The following is a 23,689-nucleotide window of genomic DNA, read 5'->3' as shown; positions in this document are numbered from 1 at the left end:
GTTAGAACAAGTAGCACAATGCATTTTGTCTGATGCTCTAACAGTTCTGCCAATCCAACACCTTAATGATAATAATGATTGTTGTTAATTTAGGCAATTTGGCCAGAAATTTGTGGAGAGTGGAGTTAGTTGCTTATATTAATCCCAATATTTGACTGGTACTTTATTTTATCAACCCCTAAAAGAGAAAAACAAAGCTGACCTTGGCAAGATTTGAACCCAGAATATTGAGAGCCAGGAGAAATGCCACAAAATGTTTTAAAGAATTTTGTCCAGTGCTCTAACAATTTTACCAGCTCAATAATAAATGTCATAAGGTGAATCTAAGAATAATATTTCTTGCATATACATCATGTCTTTAAGAGAATAGGTATTTGGGAAATATATAAAACAGCAAAGTTAAAGAAAGTAAAATGATTATCTGTATCTAAGATACTAAATATGGTTATATGTGTCTTCAATTAAGCATTTTAACTGTCATTGTTTCTTTTTTTACTCATTACATAGCCAAAGGAAAAAGGAGCCAAGATGAAGAAAATCCATTTTGTCAGCAATATAACTTGTGCCTTAAACTTCTTGGAGAAGAAAAAGGTAAGAAAATTTCTGATAAGTTTGTTTTGTGCCTTAAATTTCTTCATGAATGTATAAGTTTGAAAGAAAGTATAAAATATGGGCTATTTGTTTTTCTTCATTATTTTAATCATTTAGATTCTATGTGAAGTTGTACCAAGAAAGTTTATCATACATGTAAAACTATGTATCTTGTGACATATCTTGTGATACATCACTTACTGTATTTGATGGTTTTTAAGATGCATTTTTTTGCAAAAACTAAAATGTCTCAAAAATGTCACCCCAGGTCCTATATGTGAAATAGGCTTTCTCATGAGTTCTAAAAACTCTTTTTCCTGAATATGCCTTGATAAAATTGGGATGAATCTTATATGCTCGTGTATCTTTTATACTCTCAAATATGGTACTTGAGATTAAAATGTTGAGACACTTTATTAATTTTGAAGTTTCCAGACTATCGTTGGTACTTGCTATGATCTATGTTACATTTTGATTGGTCCGTTCTCTAGTTATCTTCAGGCTTCCAATTTCTATGTCAGAAGAAATAAAGTCTCTGTGATAAAAACTACTGAACTGATATAGTCTCAAAGAAAAAGAAAATGTATACACAATTTGATAATTATAACAAGTTATGTTATAATTAGGTTTTATAACCTAAGTTGAAGACAATAAATGTAGAATTTAAGTTATAGTTGTTTGAACTTATGACCTTTCTGAATCTAGTCACTGCTGATGATGCAGACTGATGGAATTACATTACAAATCATTCCAATTGGTTATTTGGGTGCATTCTTTTTCAGTTCCTGCTCTCAGCTCATTGGCTGTTGCAGGTTTTCTACTATAAACCTTATCTTTGATATATCCCACTAAAAAGAGCCAATAGATGTGAGTTCTGGTGAATGTGTGGTGAATATTCAGTTTTACCTCTTTGTTCAATGCATCTATTCAGTATATTTTCATTATGATAAGCCCTTGCACAATTATAGTAGTGGGGAGGTACTCCATCTTACTGGAAATAAAACTCTTTACCTCCTGATTTCTCTTGAATGCATGATGTGACAGATTCTTGCAGCATGTTCTGATAAACAGGACCAATGATGTTGCTGTTTGTTCCTTCTCGAGCCACGCCGGGCTCATTAGGGCTGGTTTCCCAGTTTCCTTGGTGTATAGGTTCCCCACCTGGATGGGATGCCAGTCCGTCACAGGTGAGCTGCAAAATGTAGGAGGAAAGAGTGAGAGAAAGTTGTGGTGAAAGAGTCAACAGAAGTCGCCATTACCTTCTGCTGGAGCTGCGTGGAGCTTAGGTGTTTTCGCTCATAAACACACACATCACCCAGTCTGAGATTCGAACCTGTGATTCCTTGACCATGAGTTTGCTGCTCTAACCACTAAGCCATGTGCCTCCAGGACCAATGATGGTTTTCAAAAAAGAACGGTCCTCTTATGCCCAATACTGATAATCCACACCACACTGTTACATCTGGCTAGTTGCAGTGATATGTGGGTTCTCATGTGTCATGTAGGTGCATTGTAGTGAGCAACTGAGTCTTTTAACTTAAATGCACCTTCATTGCTTCAGACAATCTCTCTTTTGGAAACTGTGTATCCTCTGCACCTTTTTTGGGGTACTACTCACAAAATTGCATCCTTCAAAACTTCCATGCTTCCTGAGATTCACCAACACTACACCTGATTTTCTCCCCTCCATACACACGCAAGCATGTATCTAACTCACACACTGTTCACTTTCCAGACATTTATACATTACTGTATATGCTTTATATGCACTTTTGACAAGTTGTGGTGCACCTGAGCACTGTATACAATAATTTCATTATTATTGTATTTTTATTATATTTCAACTTCCTGGTTAAAGAAGCAGTGGAATAATGCTGGAGTTTACCTTTACCAATGAACACACTTCACTATGTAATGGATGTTTGGTTTTGGCATTCTTGTCATACAGGCTTTCTGTCAAAAGATTCACTTTGAGAGTGATGGAGACTTTCTAATAGTTCTGCTTCTAATTTTGGGCTAGAGTATGATCAAATTCTTTCAGAATTTCCTTTATGGATGTCTTGGACAGTCGTATTTGTTTCAAACTTATCTCTTATATAAGTAATGGTGATCCACATATGTGAATTGGTTGAAACTCCTTGATAAACTGCTTTTGCACTTCAGTTGCATTCTCATACTTACAGTTGCACTTTAAGATCAGTTTCCTTTCTCGAAGTTTAGTCTTGTTTCTGCCATTACTTCAGATTAGTTGCACCTCTTAAAATAAAATGTTTGAGGGAGTTACAATTATACAATGTGCATATACAAATTTAGTAAACTTATATAAGTGAGTGTATAAAGGCGGCAAACTGACAGAAACGTTAGCGTGCCAGGCGAAATGCTTACCGTTATTTCGTCTGACTTTACATTCTGAGTTCAAATTCCACTGAGGTCGACTTTGCCTTTCATCCTTTCGGGGTCGATAAATTAAGTACCAGGTACGTACTGGGGTCGCTGTAATCGACTTAATCCATTTGTCTGTCCTTGTTTGCCCCCTCTGTGTTTAGCCTCTTGTGGGAAGTAAAGAAATAGGTATTTCGTCTGTCTTTACATTCTGAGTTCGAATTCTGCCAAGGTCAATTTTGCCCTTCTTCCTTTCGGGGTTGATAAATTAAGTACCAGTTACATATTGTGGTAAACCTAATCGAATGGCCCCCTCCCCCAAATTTCGGGCCTTGTGCCTAGACTAAGAAAATAAAAAGTGTGTATGTGTGTATATGCACATACACATGTGCGTGTGTCTGTTTCTATTATGAGATGACCGTGTATATTATATGCAAAGTTGATTTATGTTATATTAATGATCTATATAATCTGTATGCATACCTTATTCTACCAAAACATTATGTTTCTTTAAATTAGATCAAATTAGTGAACATCAATCCATCAGACATTGCTGATGGCAAACCAACCATTGTTCTTGGTCTCATCTGGATGATCATCTTATATCTACAGGTAAGTAAGTTTTGTATCTACAGCTATGTTACTCTGCTTGGGATAGGCAACAATTTACCGCCGAAAGACATAGCTTCTGATAAGTGGCTTGCAGTTGATTAGTGAGACTAATGTTGATTAAAGATTGTTTGAAAAGTAGTTTCTGTGAGGGAGGAAGAGTTAATGCGGTTTTGCACTTTTAGTGGTCTCATTCTTTGCATTGTGGATATGCTGGGGTTTAGTTGAGTATACTGATCCTAGTGAGCATCGATCTGGTATTTATTTTATTGATCTTTATTTATTGAGTCACTTAATTATCCCTAATTAAGAGATATAAATATAAACAACATTGTTTTTTTTTAATATAAATACGTACACACACACACACGCATGTTTCCATATGTTCTTTCACATGGCTGTGTAGTTACGAAATTCACTTTGAAACTACATGGTTTGGGACCATAGCACCTTGAGCAAGTATTTTTATTTTCTCCTATAGCTTCTAGTTGACCAGCGTCTTGTGAGTGAAATTTGCTTGAAGAAAATTGTAGAGAAGTATAAAAGTATAATAAATATGTATTCTACAAAAAATATTGAATAATTCTTCAAGTTAATTCTGTTGTGTCTGGACAGAGTCATTTTCTTTTTGTGCCTTATAATGTAACACACTCACCGGTAAAATTTCCACTTTCTTTCTTATTTTTATTTTTATAAATATGCTTCAACACACAAACTCATAAACAATCTTACAAACAAAATCCAGAAACAAAATATAAGCTTCAAGTTAATGTTAAACCGTTTTTATATACAACTTGACATATAAAGAAGCATTAGTATACCCCAACCACAAATTCTCTCTCTCTCGCACACACACAAGCATACACACAAACACACGCGTGTGTATATACATTATGTAGAGTAAATGGTAGAAGAGTTGAAAGATAATTTGAGATTAGAGAAGATATAGTTTTCATCAAAATATAGATTGTATCTATTTGAGAAATTTAGTCGACATCTTCGAAAGCGCAAGGCAGTGATGATGATCTCCGCTTGAAGAGAATTTTCTTGTATAACCTTCATGCTTCTGTCTTATTTAAAGTCTGTCCTAATGCAGTATTCAAGATAAAATGCTTATTTGTGATATCTATAAACGTTAACGGGCGTTTTGTTGCTTGTTGAACGATGAACTATCTCCTAAGCAAATTTATTACTGTCGTTGATTGATTGATTGATATCTGGAAATATTTTAAGTCGAGGCAATTGGCCACTTTTTGAAAAGTTCGATTTGGTGTATAAAGGGAAATAACTCGTATACTATAAAATTTAAGGGACGCAACTCATGCCTAGTTGTTCGCATTATTTTTTTTTATGTGTAACACTTATGCGTTAGTGGATGTAATCGTATAATTATTTGCATTGACACATGATTAAGCATTTATATGAGAACCTAGTGAAGAACAGTACTAAATACTGAAATATGTTTATATTGGTGATATTAATTAGACGCTCATATGGCTGTGTAATTCAGAAGTTTGCATCGATCTTATAGAGCAGTAATTTGAGAAATTCTTTCTCGATCGATTTCACTTCACAACCATGAGGTCTTTGTTTGAAACTTATCCTTTCTTACTTTGTTCATTTACTGGTTTCAGTCGTTCTTGATTGTGGTCAAGCTGGGGCACTGTCTTCAAGGGATTTAGACAATTACATTGACCCAATTGTGCTTTGTGTGCTACTTATTTTCTTCAGCTCCATTTATGAAATGCTAGGTCCACCTTAGAGTATGAATCTGAATATTTTTATACATATATGGAAAATCATCTTGTGGCTGTAGTATTATAAATCTCGTTTTATTGTTGGAAATTTTTCATTCAATTATAAAGGCTGGTTTCTTTGTGGTTTATTGAAAGACTTTTTAGTTCAGGCTAGTGGATGATGATGATACTATAATATTTTGTCACAGAGAAGCTTCTCTTAAAAGACTTTCTGTGTGAAAAATGCAGTTTACTCAGGCTGACATCAGTGGACTGTTAGCTACCAGTGTTTCAGCTTGATCCACCTGATAAACACTGTGTTTTTAATATGTGAAGTCTCCTAAGACTTCATGCATTAAAAGACACCAAGCATTTCTCTGACACAAAAATATTACAGTAGATGCCAGTCGACATTTGTCTATTCTTTATAAAACACATAGTTATTTTAATCTGATGCTGTCTCAAGTGAATGAATCCATTTATTGTAGTTACGTATAGACACAGGCATGACTATGTGGTTAAGAAGTTTGCTTCCCAACCATATAGTTTGCAGGTTCAGTCCTATTGCATGGCACCTTGGGCAAGTGTCTTCTACTATAGCCCTGATGGAGTCCCAGTTAGTTAGTAAAGATAGACTTAATTTGTTGCTCAGTTTAATACAACTATAGGGATCTTGGATGTATTTAGCAGAAGCTATGATGTTGCCACATCCAGTCTAGGTTTCCAGTCTGTAGATAAATTCCTCTTGGAAGCATCAAAAATGCCATAAGGGCTACCCTTTTACCTTTTACTGAATGATGAAGACAATGTTGGTGATTTTAGTAGCTAAACATATAAGATGGGGTCAAGCTATCTGATCTTCCCTTTTGAAGGTATTGCTCTTGTACTCTTCAGTGCATCATACAGCAAAACTCATGCAATTTTATATCTTTTCATTTGAAATATTCTATTTTTTAGATTGAACGAATAACAGAACAAACTCAATCACAAGAAACTGCTGATGGAGCACCAGCTGTGAAGAAGGGACCGAAAGAAAGTGTAAAGAAAGCCTTACTTAATTGGACAGCCAATGCAGTTACAAAGTAATAAACCATTTCTTGTCATCAATATGCATACAAGTGTAATCCCATCAGCGGTTGCCATTTGTCTGTTTATGCTATTTTCATTTTACATATAGAATTCTTTGTTGTCTTCATGTGCCATCTTTTTAATTGTACACATGCACACACCCACCCATCATCACCATCAAAATTACCTTTCAATGCCTGTAGTCTTATTTCTTTATTTCCCACAAGGGGCTAAACATAGAGAGGACAAACAAGGACAGACAAAGGGATTAAGTTGATTACATCAACCCAGTGCATAACTGGTACTTAATTTATCAACCCCGAAAGGATGAAAGACAAAATCATCCTCAGCGGAATTTGAACTCAGAACATAACGGCAGATGAAATACAGCTAAGCATTTCGCCTGACGTGCTAACGCTTCTGCCAGCTTGCCGCCTTAATACCTGTATTCTATGCTGATATGGATTGGGCAATCTGACAGGGTCTGACTATCCTGAGTGCTGCGTTGGTCTACAGTGTATGCTTTGGCAATGTTTCTATGACTAGATGCCTTTCTTAGTCCCAAATATATACATATGCATATACACACTCCCATACTTGTAAAGTTAATTTACTGAAATATGGTGTTTCTAGTAAACAGACATTCAACTTCCCTGTGAAAAGTAGAAGCTTGTAAAACCACATGTTTGTTACCTGTATGGTGCAAAAAATAAAAAAAATGAGAAGAACCTGATTAGTTTCAGTGCTTATTACTGCTTCATCAGATATTGGTAACTCAATCCCTGATTACAGAGGGATTAACAGCTTCTATTTATAGTGTACACAAACTTGGTTAGAACTAAAGTCATCTGCCCTAATTTGTATAACAGTGCAGTATGTGTGTCTATGTGTTGTATATAATTTTTGCATTCACACGTGCTTACACAGATATGTTATTTTGTGACCAAATTTTAAAGTCGTGTGCTGTCCACCTTAATCTGAAGTTTTCCATCAACTTTATTACAAATCATCATTGTCATGTCTCCAACCACCTTCTGATCACCATCATCAATACCATCACCACAAATAACCACTACCACCGTCACTACCATCACCACCACAACCACTACCACCACCTGATCACCATCATCAATACCATTACCACCACCACCACCATTACTACCATCATCATTGTCTTTGTCGTCACTACCATTATCATCACCATCATTACCATCGACAACACTGTTTCATCATATAGGTAGTTTTTTTCATTCTTCCATGAGCTTGATAGTTTTGTCCATCCTACCCTTGTACACCTTACTATACCACTGCATAACACCATTATAAGCAATACTATATAATATACTATAATATATCTGAAATACAACATACATTGATGCCTACAGCAGATTATTAACAATGACAATTAACCTGATGTCTATGAACGCAGCTTTATTTCCTAATTAATGTTCTGGCTGTTTTTATTTTCAGGCATTATGGTATCCCGGTGACAGACTTTGGGAAGAGTTGGCGAGATGGAGTTGCTTTTAATGCCATGATACACAACATCCGTCCAGATTTGGTAGATTTAGAACGAACGAAACAACAGCCGGCCAGAGTCAATCTTGAGTATGCTTTCTCCACTGCTGAAGTCCAACTGGGAATTCCTCGGTTAATAGATGCAGAAGGTGAGTTATGTCTTTTTTTTCTTTTTTTTTTAATCTTTTATCTTTTACTTGTTTCATATTTCTTTATTGCCCACAAGGGGCTAAACACAGAGGGGACAAACAAGGACAGACAAACGGATTAAGTCGATTACATCTACCCCAGTGCGTAACTGGTACTAAATTTATCGATCCCGAAAGGATGAAAGGCAAAGTCGACCTCAGTGGAATTTGAACTCAGAATGTAACAGCAGATGAAATACCTATTTCTTTACTGCCCACAAGGGGCTACACACAGAGGGGACAAACGGATTAAGTCGTTTATATCGACACCAGTGCATAGCTGGATGAAAGGCAAAGTCGACCTCGGTTGAATTTGAACTCAGAACATAACAGCAGACAAAATACCACTAAGCGTGCTAACATTTCTGCCAGCTCGCCTCCTCTTACTTGTTTCAGTCATTTGGATGTGGCTAAACTGGAGCACACCTTGAAGGGCTTTACTTGAACAAATCGACACCAGGACTTACTTTTTAAAGCCTAGTACTTATTCCATTGGTCTCTTCTGCTGAACTGCTAATTTATGGAGATGTAAAGACACCTGCACCAGTTGTCAAATGGTGATAGGGGACAAACACACACACACTTACATGCATGTGTGTGTGTGTGTATATCTGTGTGTGTGTGTTTGTCTCCCATCACCGCTTGACAACTGGTACAGGTGTCTTTACATCCCCGTACACATACACAGATATATACACACACACAGATGCACACTCACACACATGCACACACACACACACACACAAACACATGCATACATACAAAAGACTTCTTTCAGTTTCCATCTATCAAATCCACTCGCAAGGCTTTGGTTGGCCCAAGGCTATAGTAGAAGGCACTTGCCCAAGGTGTTATGCAGTGGGATTTAACTCAGAACCATGCAGTTGAAAAGCAAGCTTTTTACCACACAGTCACACCTGTTTAATTTTAAAAATTTGATTTGAGTTTTTTTTTGTATAGTTTGCTCAGCAGAAGGATCATATAGACGATCCTTTCAGGGCCTGCACTGAGGATATTTTTCTGAGACCAGAGCGTACTCTACTAGATGGACCCGGGCACATGACAGTGGCACTAAACCCGCTGATGGGATTAAGTCTACCATCTGTAAACAAGAACAGTCCTTCTCACAGACTTTCAGATAGTTTCCATTTACCAAATTTCATTCAGAAGGTTATGGAAAAAAAAAACATGCTCAAGGTGTTGGGTAGTTGGGGTTGAACCCAGAAGTATATTATTGTGAAGCAGACTTCCTAACCACACAACAATGTATACATCCATAATGTTATCGCTAAATACTGTCTGTAGCTTGTTTTAGTGTCTTCTCTAATATTATTATTCGTTATTGTTTTGTTGGTCTCTTTTCCCAATTAGTCCGCTTTCTTTCTTTCTTTTTTTCTTTATTTATTTCACTGTTCGAAATTTTTCTTTCCTTCCATTTGGCCTACTTTTTTTCCTCCTTTGTTGCTGTTCATCCTCATCATCCTCATCATCATCACCATCACCATCATTATCATTTTGAATTTACCATCAGTGAATACCAAATTACACAATCCTATCAAAACGGTGGAATTAATGTCACTGAAACATCTAAGTTTGTGAGTGTATCCTGTAACAATTTGCGCGTGCACACACACACACACACAAAAATATCCATATCGACATACATGTATACATACATAGACATACATTTACAGACACACACATATACATACCTACATGTATATACAAACACACAGACTCCCTCAACTAACACATATTTATGTTTATATTTATGGTTACGCATGTTTCTGTATATAATATGTAAATAAATATACATGCGTGTGTATACCACATACCTACATGCTTGTCTACACACATATATATACATATATACATAACCATATACATACACAAAAGTGCCAGTTTCAATATATTGATTTATTTGGATAGAGTTTACTGATTCACTGAAATTATATAGAAATGGAGCAGATGAAATAGTAGAGAGAGAGATAGAGATAGATAGATAGAGAGAGAGAGAGAGAGATACAGTTTGTATGTTTGATAGATAATGGGTGAAAAGGTATAATAAAAAAGTTTGTGTCACCCTATCACCTTCAAGTGAAAACAAACTTCCACATACAAAAGCCCATATCAGGACCAGTCTGCTACCTTTAAGATAGCATGTTAGCACTTGGTTGTAACTAAATTAATATAAAGCAGCAATCAAAAGAAAAAGTATGATAACCGCCAAAAGGAATTGCATTACACATAAAATGGCATTCTGTCGGTTACGATGACAAGGGTTCCAGTTGACCCGATCAACAAAACAGCCAGCTCTTGAAATTAATGTGCAAGTGGCTGAGCACTCCACAGACATTCATACCCTTAATGTAGTATCCAGAGAGATTTGGTGTGGCATGATGTGACAAGACCTGGCCCTTTGAAATATGGGTATTACTCATTTTTGACAGCTGAGTGAACTGTAGCAATGTGGCTTGCTCATGGACATAATGTACTGCTGAGAAACAAACTCATGGTCTTACAACCATCAAGTAATTACCCTAACCTCTAAGCCACACACCTTCACAAGTACTACACATGCTGTTGTTGTTAGAAACATATTGTAGGTCAATTCATTATAACGAAATAACTAGAGGTGAAGATAGTGTATAAATTATATGAATTTGTATTCTACTGAAGGTGTTATTTTGCATCTCTGGCCATGACTAAATACTATTTACTTCAGAATAGTTACCAAATCTTTTTGGAAAACTTGATTTGTAACAGGCTAACATCATGTTTTAAAGCAGATTTGTCTCTGATGTGCCTAATACTATTAAAATCAAAAACTTACACAGCAACCACCTGCAATGTGTCTTGAGAACAGATTAGCTGTGCTTACATGCATGCTTATACACCTGCACACACACTTGCATACACACATGCACACATACTTGCACATATACACATACTTGCACATACACACCCACACCCATGCATGCACACACATGCATGCACACACATGCATGCACACACACTTGCACACACACCCACAAAGACCACATGCACACACACACACGCATAATATTTTTCTCTTTTCCTTTTACACCCAAACATACTCAAATACATACTCAATAATACATTCACGCACAATTACATACATATACTCACACACGCTCACATATACATATTCATGCAGGCTTACATTCACTCAAACACTCACCCAACTTACATACTCTCACTCACATGCACATACACATACACACACACACACACACACACAGACACACACACACACACACACTCACCCATGTACAAACACGCACACACAATATACATACAAACTCACACCAAATCACACGTACATACACACTGCTCTCTCATGCACATGCATTTACTCACATACACACATTCATACATATACACACTCTGATACTTGCACTTACGCATACACATACAACTCTGCATATTCACACACTCATGCACAGTCACACTCATACTTACACTCGCAGTCACTCATCCTTGTCACTTGGTTACAAGAGCTTAAACAAGGACGAAGACCACGACCGAATTGCTAATCACATTGGCAAAATGAATGAAAGAAATTCTTTTCTTTTATGCTTTTATTTGTTTCTGTCATTTAACTGTGGCCATGCTGGAGCACTACTTTGAAGTGTTTTTTAGTTGAACAAATTGATCCCAGGACTTATTTCTTAAGCCTAATACTTGTTCTAGTACTTAGTCTCTTTTTGCTGAACTGTTAAGTTACGGGGACATAAACACATTAACACTGGTTGTCAAGCGGTGATGGGGGACAAACAAAGACATACAGGCACAGACAGACACACACACACACATATCTACATATGAGGGGCTTCTTTCAGTTTCTGTCTACCAAATCCACTCACAAGGCTTTGGTTGACTCGAGGCTATAGTAGAAGACACTTACTCAAGATGCCATACAGTGGGACTGAACCTGGACCCATGTGGTTGGGAACCCAACTTCTTACCACACAGTTACACCTGCGCCTTTAGGATTGTTTTGTGTCAGAGTTATAATTGTTTTGCATCTCTTTATTCACTTATAGATGTTGACGTACCAAAACCCGACGAGAAATCCATCATGACATACGTTGCACAATTTCTTAAGGCTTATCCTGAAGCTGGAGAAGATCCCGAAGTAAGTACAAGTTATTTCTTTATCATTGGTTGCATATTAAAAGACCCACACTTATTAAGTGTTCAAGTGTTTACATCAAGGGAACTGCAATCTCTAAGCAATCTGGGTATGATACTTTAAGTAGATACATTGTAAAAAGCCTGATAAGCTGTGGTATTTGTCATCATCATCATCACCATCTGTTTTTCCATGCTGGCATGTGTTGGACAGTTTGACAGGAATTGCTCAGGCTCCGATTGTCTGTTTTGGAATGTTTTCTGCAGCTGGATGCCCTTCTTAATGTCAACCATTTTACAGAGTTTTCTCAGTGATTTTTATGTGGCACAAGCATGGATGCTTTATGTGTGGCACCAGCACTGGTGCTTTATATGTAACATTGGCACAGGTGCTTTTCTGTGATACTGGCATGGATACTTTTTATGTGGTACCAGCATGGGTGCTTTTCTATGTGACAGTAGTAGATGAAAATCATCTAGCAGCATTGGTGGCATTGCTAAATATGTATTTCTGCCTCATTGGGCTTCATCAGTTGCAAGTATCCAATCATTAATTGCTTAAAGCAACAGAACCACAATCTGTATTTACATCAAGGGAACTGCAATCATTAAATGTTTATTACTAACTATAGCAACCAACAATTTTTATAATTAAATATTATTAGGAATTGCATAAAAAAATTGATAAAATATTTTTGTGTATTGTATAAGTATAACTAATTTATTGCAGATAAATTTTTACAAAATCTTATATGGGCCACTAAAGGCCATATGAACCCCAGTTGAATACCACTGGTATAATCAAATGAAGCTGCGTCTGATAAAGCATACTTGCAGATTCAAAGGATTAGACATAAAGTAAAAAACTGACCAATTAGCTGAATCAGAGCCATAGCTGAATGCTCTTACTTGTGTGACATAAATAGTGTCAGAGATGAAGCTAGTTAAAAGCTGGTAGAAGAAGCTTTTAAATTTACTCCTGTGGAAAATAAGTTTCATCTTCATGTGTTTTGATGAGGTATTTTTCTGAAGTGTACTGTTGTATTTTAGCAGAATGTAAAAAATAGATGAACACCAATGAATGTATATAATTATTTACAACCAGGTGAGAGACATGGTTTGGTGGTTAGGATGTTGCTCTTGTGGTTTTAGATTGTGGTTTTGATTGCTGGATTGGTTAATGCATTGTGTTCTTGAACAAAACACTTCATTGTACATTGCTCCACTCCACTCAGCTGGCAAAAATGAGTAATCCTGCAACAAACCAGTGTCCTGTTCAGTGGAGGAATATATTGCTTCGTTTTTCCTATCTTTTCTCTACGAAATTTAACCCTTTAATCCTTCAATCCTTAATTTCCATCTTTTCCGCCATTCGTCTTCTTCTTTTCTTCTTCTTCTTCTTCTTCTTAGTCGCCATTACGATTTACGGTTCCCAATTTTTAGACTTCCTTTCTTCTCCAACAGCGGCTTCCGGCTTTCATATTCGCAGCAAGTTGCAAAAACATTTTATCCCATTATCTTTCGTACCTCATTCGTTACTATTGTTAAACGTCTGTACTCATACAATAACTGCTTCGTTTTTCCTATCTTTTCTCTACGAAATTTAACCCTTTAATCCTTCAATCCTTAATTTCCATCTTTTCCGCCATTCGGCGGCGCCCCCGCCCTCCCACCCCCACCACCAATACCGGTGAACACTTCTCACCCCCACCACCAATACCGGTGAACACTTCTCACCACCCCCACCACCAATACCGGTGAACACTTCTCACCACCAATACCGGTGAACACTTCTCACCACCCCCACCACCAATACCGGTGAATACTTCTCACCACCAATACCGGTGAACACTTCTCACCCCCACCACCAATACCGGTGAACACTTCTCACCACCAATACCGGTAAACACTTCTCACCACCAATACCGGTGAACACTTCTCACCACTCCCACCACCAATACTGGTGAACACATCTCACCACCAATACCGGTGAACACTTCTCACCATCTACACCGGATATGCCCTCCTCATCCCCCACCACCATTGCGTGTGTCTCTCCCTCCTACCCCTCCTTCACATATGCTTTCACTGTGTACTACCCCTTCCCCCCACCAAGTCAAGCTGCTAGCACCGCAGCTCATTAACTGCCCCACTGATCTTACGTTACCTCCTGTTTAGAATCTGGCACTGCCTCAATCCGACCATCTCCTTCCAGTCCCCCTCCCTGTCTCGTGATATCCTACGTTTTTATTTCTTCTGCACCAACCCTTTCCTTGTCATCGTTCCTCCTTACCCAACCTTCCCCACTGGTGCTTCCCTTTATTACCTGCACCCCCCCACTATCTCTCCCTCTCTTTCCACTGGTGGAACCTTTTTCAGCAAGACCCCCCCCAACTCAACTCTAGAAAAAGCTCGAACCGATCGTGACCGATGCCGGACCCCCCGGCCCCTGTGCAGGTGGCACGTAAAAAGCACCCAATCCACTCGCGGAGTGGTTGGCGTTAGGAAGGGCATCCAGCCGTAGAAACTCTGCCAGATCAGACTGGAGCCTGGAGAGGCCTCTGGCTTCCCAGACCCCGGTCAAACCGTCCAACCCGTGCTAGCGCGGAAAACGGACGTTAAACGATGATGATGATGATGATGATGATGATGATGATGATGTCACAACATCTGGGAAACTGAATCCATGGCTCAGGAAGGACCTTTGATCATTGTTTTTGATTTATATCCACATAAATTGTGCCGGTGGCACATAAAAAGCAACAACCAAATGTGGTTGATGCCAGTGCTCCCTGACTGGCTCCCGTGCCAGTGGCATGAAAAAGTGCCCATTACATTCTCGGAGTGGTTGGCATTAGGAAGGGCATCCAGCTGTTGAAACCTTGCCAGATAAGATTGAAGTCAGGTGCAGCTGCTTGTTTGCTAGTCCTAAGTCAAACCATCCAACCCATGCCAGCATGGAAAGCAGACATTAAACGATGATGATTATGTACAAGCATAGGTGTATGGTTAAGAAGTAGATTTCAGAACCATTAGGGCTTCAGTGCCACAACACGGATATTGTTGGCTAATGTCCTATATTATTTAGCTGCAGGTTGACCAGAACTGTGTGAGTGAAATTAGTAATTACTAACAGAAGAATCTTGGCATAAATATGTAAGTGCGTGTTTGTGCATATGCATGCATGTGTGTGTGCATGCATCCTTGTGTGTTTGTGCATGCATGCTTGTGTGTGTGTGTGTGTGTGCATGCATGCTTGTGTGTGTTTGTGTGTGTGTCAGTTCATATTACCCCTCGTTTTTATGTGTCTTTGCTGACTGTAAACAACATTCTCACTATCAATACAGGTGTTATCCTTCGCTTGCAATCAACTGGTGGTGTCAAGAGGCCTGAACATGCCATCGCAGCTGATTGCTTGCAGTCAGCAAACACACATCAAAATGAGGAGTAGTATGAATTGATTCACACAAACACACACAAGCCTGCATGCACACACAAACCTGCATGCACACACACACATACACACATACACAAACACACATGTACAAACACACATTTGCACACACATGGACACACACACACATGCCAGGCTTCTTCAGTTTGGAATTACCAGTTTCGGTCACAAGATTTTGGTCGGCCTGCAGTTATAGTTGCATATTCTTTGTAAACAAGGGACTCATTCAGTTAATGTCATTTGTTTTCATTTCACTGTGTGTGTAATTAATGTTTTGACTGTTTTTTTTTTAGTTTGATAGACTTAGGGATTATTATATGTATGGAAGTAGATAAGGGTTGGTGACAGGGAGAGCATGCAGCCATAGAAAGTTTGCTTCAATGAATTCCATCTGACCGCTACAAGCATGGGAAAGTGAACATTCAAACGATGATGTTGGTGATGATGATGATGATGATGGCAACAATGATGATGTTGATAATGATGACAATATTGGTAATGGTAACGATGATGATATTGATGATGATGATGATATTGATGATGATGATGATGATGATGATGACAGTGATGACTATGATGAAAGTGACAGCAATGTTGATGACAGCAACTAGATTAGAATAAATTTCATTTTGTTTGATGTTTTATAGAAATTCTCTTGTGACCATTCATGAAAGCTAGGCGAAGCCCTCAAAAACATCAGCCATTCTTTGAATATAAACTTTTTAATAACACTCCTCTGTTTTCCTAAACATTTCCTGCTGTTCAGTTAGATGTGTAATTACAGAATCAATTAATCACAAAGTCTTTTTTTTTTCTCATTTTTTTTTATCTCCTGTCAACTTCTAGCGGCAGTCTTGGAGAAAATATTTCTCTTGTGTCTAGCAGAGTTTAATTAATTTATTTACTGATTTTGTTGAAATGAAATCTCAAGTTAATTCTTTCTATCTTTCACCCTAGTAATGCACTGAACCAAATATTGTGAAGTGCATGACCTAGCTTGGCATTGACTGTATATACGGCCTTCTGACAATTTGCTTTTCCCTGACCCTTAATTCATTCACCCTTTCCTTTACACAACTCACTTTTATCGCCTTTTCAACTCTACCCCTATCTTTTTCTCAACTCTGTCACTAATCCTTTCCCTTGTCATACTCCTCCAGCTTCCCCTCTTACTTCCTCTCTTCCTAGAGTCATTGCCCATCCTCTCTTCTATTCTCTCTCTTTTATAGGGTCACTTTAGGCCCTTAGCCTTGCCAATTATGAGGCAATCATCATTAGTGCTAGTGCCATGAAAAAAATCATTTAGCATACTCTGTAAAGTGGCTGATATTAGGAGAAACATCAAGGTTTAGAAACCATACCAAAGAAGACATTGGAGTGTGATGCAGTCTTCCAAATTGTCAGACCCTGTCAAACCATCTAACTCATGCCAGCATGGAGGCCAGATGTTAAATGATGATGATGATGATAATGATGATCTGTTGTGACACTTAAATGAATTGATTTATTTGAGAAACTTTCCAACCGGGTTTGTATTTTGTCACCATCACCAACACCATCTTTAATGATGTTGTTTGCATCATCATCATCATCATCATCATCTTACAGCTATAGAATAAACAGCCAAGGTTGGTGATGTAGTGATATTAGGTTAATTTGTCCCTGAATATTGAGCCATTTTAAAAATACTCTCTCCATGATTTTATCTAAAATTTAAAAAACTGTCATCATTTGAATGTCCACTTTTCCATGCTTGAAGAACTCAAACAGAACTCTCTGAGCTAGATTTTCTGTGACCAGATGCCCTTCCTGTTGCCAACTTTCATTTGTTTTCTAGCAAAGTAATATTTCCTCATGACAAGGCATGTTTCCATAAAAGACTGGAAATGAACGACATTGCTTGTATGATGGTGACACTCATTTACAACTATCATGTGACATGAAGATAAGAAGGCATACACACACATGACAGGCTTCTTTCAGTTTCTCTCTTCCAAATCCATTCAAAAGTTTGGGGCTATAGTGGAAAACACTTTTCCAAGGTGCCATGCAGCAGGACTGAACCTGAAAAGACATGGTTGGGAAACAAACTTCTTAAACACCTAACCATGCCTGCACCTATTAAAATGTGTTTACATATTTAAATTTATAATTTCCTTTGTTTATTTTCAGGTGAGGAAAAAACGTAAATCTGCCAATACCCCTGAGGCTGAACTCCAACAATTCCAAGATCTCTTAAAATGGTTAGAATCCGCAGAGGAAATCCTGCAGATCATTTATCAACCACTCACTGATCGTGATCCAGAATACCTGGTGAGACTTGTTTTAAAACATTTTTGCTTTTGCCATTTTGTTTAGAAGTGATATTTTTATACACTTTTAACCCTTTCGATGCTGATCCTCCTGAGACTTCCCCTAATTCTCTGACGGAAACTTTCTGTTTCAAAGGATCTAAATGAAGACCTATCATTGAAATTTCATGTTAATTTATGTTCCAGACAGCAGCTTGATAATAAATAAGTTCATCATCATCATCATCCTCATCATCGTTTAACATTCATCTTCCAATGATGATAATGATGACAATGACAATGATGAATGTAGCCATTATCAAGCTGTTGTCAAGTATTTCATTAAATTTTTCCTCATTTAAAAAATTATTTGAAATGAAGTTAGTGTGTTTCAATAGAAATATAAGTAACAAAAGGTTTAACATTTATATAATAAATTAAGTTAATACCTTGTCATTGTTTAGTTCATGATCAGCAGTGATCAAGTATATCTATGAACTGAGGACTTTTAACCTTGACTATGATGATTTTGTATATATCCAGGAGTATCTTGTCCAATGTGTCCTTTGTTTTTAAGCTGGTAGAAATCATACCAAAGTAGACATTGGAATTCTGACTCATCAGTTCATGTTGTCCAACCTATACAAGCATGGGAAAATGTTAAATGATGATGATGTTAAAATTTGAGTGAAATTTCAGTTATTTCTACCAGATAGAGTCACAATGTAGAATTTCACACTTTGACTCATGTATTTGATACCTCATGGCTCATTCGTGTATTTATTACTAGCTAGTGTACTCGGTAATTCCTGGGGGTAAAGATGTTCTATTGAAATGCCTAATTACTCCGATATAAGAAAGCAATTTCGTTAGAACTGCCATGAAAGGTTATTTTCCATTGCGAAAAAGTACAAAAACTGTCAGCTGGAGGAGGGAGAAATTGTTGGAGGTTGGCAAGAAAGTACTCTGACTCATCATGGCATTTTAAATCTGAACTTTATGAAGGCTAATTTATTAAAGATAATATAGAAATGTAGTATATATATATACATATATATATATATATATATATATATATATATATATATATATATATATATATATGTATAAATGAAGTGTTTAATGTTTAAGAATGAAATGAAGAAAGTGCAGTGCAATAATAAAGTTCACACTCACTGATGGTCACTCTCAGTAACTGCCTGTAGCTTATGGAGTTCTTGTTTTTATAACTATGGAAAAGCAGCCAGAAGGATAGACATATTGTTGAGAACAAATGATTTCGTTGGAGGTCTGTTTTCTCCATTCCAGCCCCTGGTAGCCTAGAAGAGGTTAGAAGGGTCAAGTGGCAAAGACATTATTCTGCTTAGTGAAGGCATCTTGGAAATGTATAACTGCTGTCATTCACAGAAAAACTATTGTTTTACCATGAGAAAAGCGCTGTTGAAGTGTTAAGTGAAATTTGGCAATCGAGGATCAAATCCATGCTATACTTGCATGAAGCCACTACAAATACATTGTGGAATAAAAAATTTATCTACTTTCATGGAAAATGCAGAATTATCTGAGTAATGGGCATTCAAAAAAGTATATATGTATAGAAATGTATGAATGAGGTCTTTAAGGGTTAAAATTCAAATCAAGGAAGTGCAATAATAATGCTTAGCAGTTCAAAACTAAGTAGTGAAATGCAGAATTAGGTTGGTTGATCGTGAGAATCAAATATTGATCACTTTGCTAAAAACTCCAGGTGATATGGGTTATTTCCTTTGAGTTATTTAAATAAAATATTAGTAATATGTAGTAGATAGAAGGATCCATTGGAGGGTCCTATTATCAATTTTTTTCAACAATCTAAGTATGTCACGAGGTTTCCAGACAGGAGTTCTACTCATGTATCAAATAAAGTATAAATGTGATATTGTCTGCAAAGATTAGAAATTGGACACACAAAAAATCAATATTCAAAATAATTGAATATAAACAATGAAACCTGTAAAATATTTCTAAATTTCATGAAAATGTATGAACTGTAAATAAGCAATAAATATGATTTGCAAAATAAGTATGTGATACAGGGTGTCTCAACTGAATGTGGTGTGGAAGTTTGGTTTCATTTTTTAAGAATTTTAAGCATTCAAAGTATGAGTTCACTGTATTGGGACACACTTATTAAATACATTCTGGAATCAAAAATTTATGTACTGTCATCAAAAAATTTTAACTGAAAAAATGCAGAATCATTGGAGTTATGGGCATTGAAAGTATACATGAATCAAGAAAGTGCAATAATAAGGTTTAGCAGTTGAAAACTGAGTAGTGAAATGCAGAATTAGGTCTGCTGATCGTGAGAATCATATATTGATTGCTTTGCTAAAAACTAACAATTGTAAGTGCAGGTGCTATGAGTTATTTCCCTTGGATGTTTAAAAAAATAGTTATATGAGGTAGATATAAAGATCCCTTCCAGGGGCTGTATTATCGATGTTTTTCAACAATCTAAGTATGTCACGAAGTTTTCAGACATGAACTCTATTCACGTGTCAAGTTTCATCAAAATCAATAAAACGATGTAGGAGGAATTAGCTAACGACAACACAAGCAAACACACACCGATTTTCCACATATGTAGTAGATAAGTCAAAACTTCATTTATACTAATGTCTAACATAACAGACTGTAAGATCTTTGAGTAGTTTATAGAGATGATGAACTGATGGTATTAATATAGACCATAAAGATAATATAGACAATGTAGTTAATATAGACCATGAAGTAAATATAGACAATTAACATAATGCAGTCTTTGGAGATCACAATTTTTAATTTTAATCTGAGGATGCGGGTGGTTCTCAGACTTGAGAGTTACTTCCAGACTGGTTAGGTTGTTATTATAGCATTTCTGTTGGTTGATGTCTGTGGGGAAAACTTGAGCCAGCTGGGAGTTCCAAGGAATTGCTATTCAGGGAAGCAAAATACTGAAGAAAAAGGAAAAATACTTTTATTCAGTATCTGTTGCTAAATTTTAAAATGAAATAATGAAATTAGAGAGAGAAAAAAAAAGATTTTACTGAAAAATTAAAATTATAAATGCTTGATTTTACAATTAGAAGTCATTATAGAAAAATAGTGAATAAATGAATAAATTTATTTTTCTCATTCTTCATCATGTGATGGCTTTTGTCTGGCATTCTTTCGTGACACTTCAATAACATTGCTTCAAGTGAACTACATAGTCTTACTTTCATTAAGATGTGAGATGATCATAGAAAATTCATTTGCAATGATCGTGACTACCTGCCAGTAAATATGCACCATAATGAGGTGTATTTTATTTTTCTGTATAATTAGTGTTCTCACATAGTTTTATAGGGCTAGACAAAGCATATTTTTTACTTTAATCACTACATAAAGATAAAGATTCTTGTACTAAGCTAAGCAATCCAGTGTTATGGAACATGATTTTATTGTAGTATATTATGTATTTTCTCCTCTTGTACTTCTATAGAGAATATTGGGTAGAAATCTGGAGTCTGGAGAAATTTGTGATGGTTTTTGTCAGTGCCAGTTAGTTGTTTGATGAATTCAGTTGCTGCGAAGAGTGAAGAATGTAATATCTGGGGATCTTACTCTTCATCTATAAGTAAAAACAGTGCAAAAAGCCCCCAGCACGCACTGTTAAGTGGTTGGTGTTAGGGAGAGCACCCAGCCAACTGTGGTTTTGATTCATGGACCTGGCAATGTATTATATTCTGGGGCAAAATATTTAATTTCACACTGCTATAGTCCACTTGGCTCCCATTCAGAGAGGAATTACATATGCCAGAGAAACTGGGAAACCAGCTCTATGTTCCTTACAGAGTAATGTGGACTAACCATAATGTATCTAGTATAACATTATCCTTCTTTTTCTCATATAGTAGAGTGTGATTCGAAGGAGATGGACACAAAGATGTTCCTTTGTCTGCTCAGTTGAGTTAAACTGCCCATCCTCTTCCCCATTTTTCTGAAGCTCTTCACTATTTGAAAGCTCAACACAAACATCTGGTTTAGTAAGCTTTCAGTGTGTAAAGTTTAAAAAAAAAGAAACATGTATCTATTGGGTTGTCTGGAAAGTTCGGGCCAATTTTTAAAGGAAAGAAAAAGGTCAATAAATACTACCCATTACATTTTTAATCAACCAAATATGAACCATTTTGTTGCACAGTGCGTCTCCATCTTTCCTTTAACTTGAAAATGCCCTCTTCCAAGAATTGAGGTGGTTTCATGGCAAAGAATTCATCAAGGTATCTTTTTATGTCATCCAAAGAAATTGAAATTTTTACCATTAAGACTATTCTGCAGAGACCTGAATAAGTGGAAATCTGAAGGAGCAATATCTGGTGAATATGGAGGGTGGGAAACACATCCTAGCTGAGCTGCAGCAATTTTTGTCTGGTTTCCAAAGCATCAAGTGCCGAAAATGAACTTTCTTATATTCCATTTTAAAGGGTTACAGAATTAACACAGGTTATAGGAACATAAACCTTCTTCCATGAGAAGATAGCTTAAACTATGCTCTAAATGGAGGTGTAGTCAAATCCTATTTTATGGATTCAACCATGTCTTAAAATAAGTCAAAACGTAAGCTACTATAAATCAGCACAAACTTTCCAGACAACCCAATACAAGTCATCCTAAATAAATGAATAAATAAATAATTACTTTAGAAATATCGTCATAGTAGTCACAGTATTCTCTTACTTTCTAGAGGCCTTTATTAAACTTGTTGATTAATTAGGAAAGTAGCAGACATAACCAGAAGTTACTAGAATGTTCTTATTCAGATGTTGCATAGGAATAATGGTTTATCATTTCTGTTGATGGAAGATGAGTTCTACTTGTCTCACTGCTAAAAATAAAAGCTATCTTATATATTTATCACTGTTAACATTTACTAAATGTTACTACTTGTCTTATTCTTTGATATATCGGTTATGTTGACATTACTAAATGCTACTAAATGGTTTTATTATGTTATATGTATTCTTTAGTCTCTCACCCTCTGTGGGGATATACCTTGACATTTGGAAGCAAGCATCAAAATGTACCATTCCAAAGAAAAGCAACCCCACCAACCCAACCCAACCCAACCCAACCAACAATAGTTAATTTTACAATATTTAAATTTATTGGGAAACTTTACATCTTTAAAAAGGAAATTACACAACAACAAAAAATCTTATAATTTTTCCAAACCTTGTAAATATCTTATTTGGAAAGTAGGTAAAGGTTAGCATTAGGAAGAGCATCCAGCTGTAAAACTTTCACAAAATAATATATTCACCTATTTCATGGAAACATAGGAAAATGGACATAAAACTAACAAATAAACAAACAGACAACATTTAATGTTTATTTGTCCATGATTACATGGGTCAGACAAAATCTGTTGAAATAGATTTTCTATGGGTAGATGCCCATCCTGTAACCAGTCCCCACCCATTTCCAGGTAAGGTAATATTTCCTTATGCCCTGGTATATTTTTTACAGAAGACTGGAAACGAAGTTGTATGACAGTGATGCTTGTTCACAAACATCACATAATGTCAAGACAAAGGCACACACACACACATACACACACACACACACACACACACACACACACACACACGTATTATGTATACATATAAGACAGGTTTCTTCTAGTTTCTGTCTATC

At 36.6% G+C, this 23,689-nt stretch overlaps 1 protein-coding gene across 9 annotated transcripts in view; it reads left to right on the top strand.

Annotated features, from left to right (window-relative positions):
- LOC115210341 (nesprin-1) overlaps positions 1-23,689 on the top strand; it is an 870,646-nt gene that overhangs the window by 152,202 nt on the left and 694,755 nt on the right. For all 9 annotated transcript variants that reach the window (XM_036502466.1, XM_036502469.1, XM_036502465.1 and 6 more), the window contains 6 exons: positions 508-591; positions 3,493-3,585; positions 6,276-6,400; positions 7,857-8,053; positions 12,160-12,251; positions 17,874-18,014. In XM_036502466.1, the coding sequence (XP_036358359.1) occupies positions 508-591; positions 3,493-3,585; positions 6,276-6,400; positions 7,857-8,053; positions 12,160-12,251; positions 17,874-18,014 (732 nt within the window). The remainder of the gene's footprint in view (positions 1-507; positions 592-3,492; positions 3,586-6,275; positions 6,401-7,856; positions 8,054-12,159; positions 12,252-17,873; positions 18,015-23,689) is intronic.

Source organism: Octopus sinensis, linkage group LG4 (assembly GCF_006345805.1).
Source record: "Octopus sinensis linkage group LG4, ASM634580v1, whole genome shotgun sequence".
Classification (NCBI taxonomy): Eukaryota; Metazoa; Mollusca; class Cephalopoda; order Octopoda; family Octopodidae; genus Octopus; species Octopus sinensis.
This window is presented reverse-complemented; position numbering and strand designations above follow the sequence as displayed.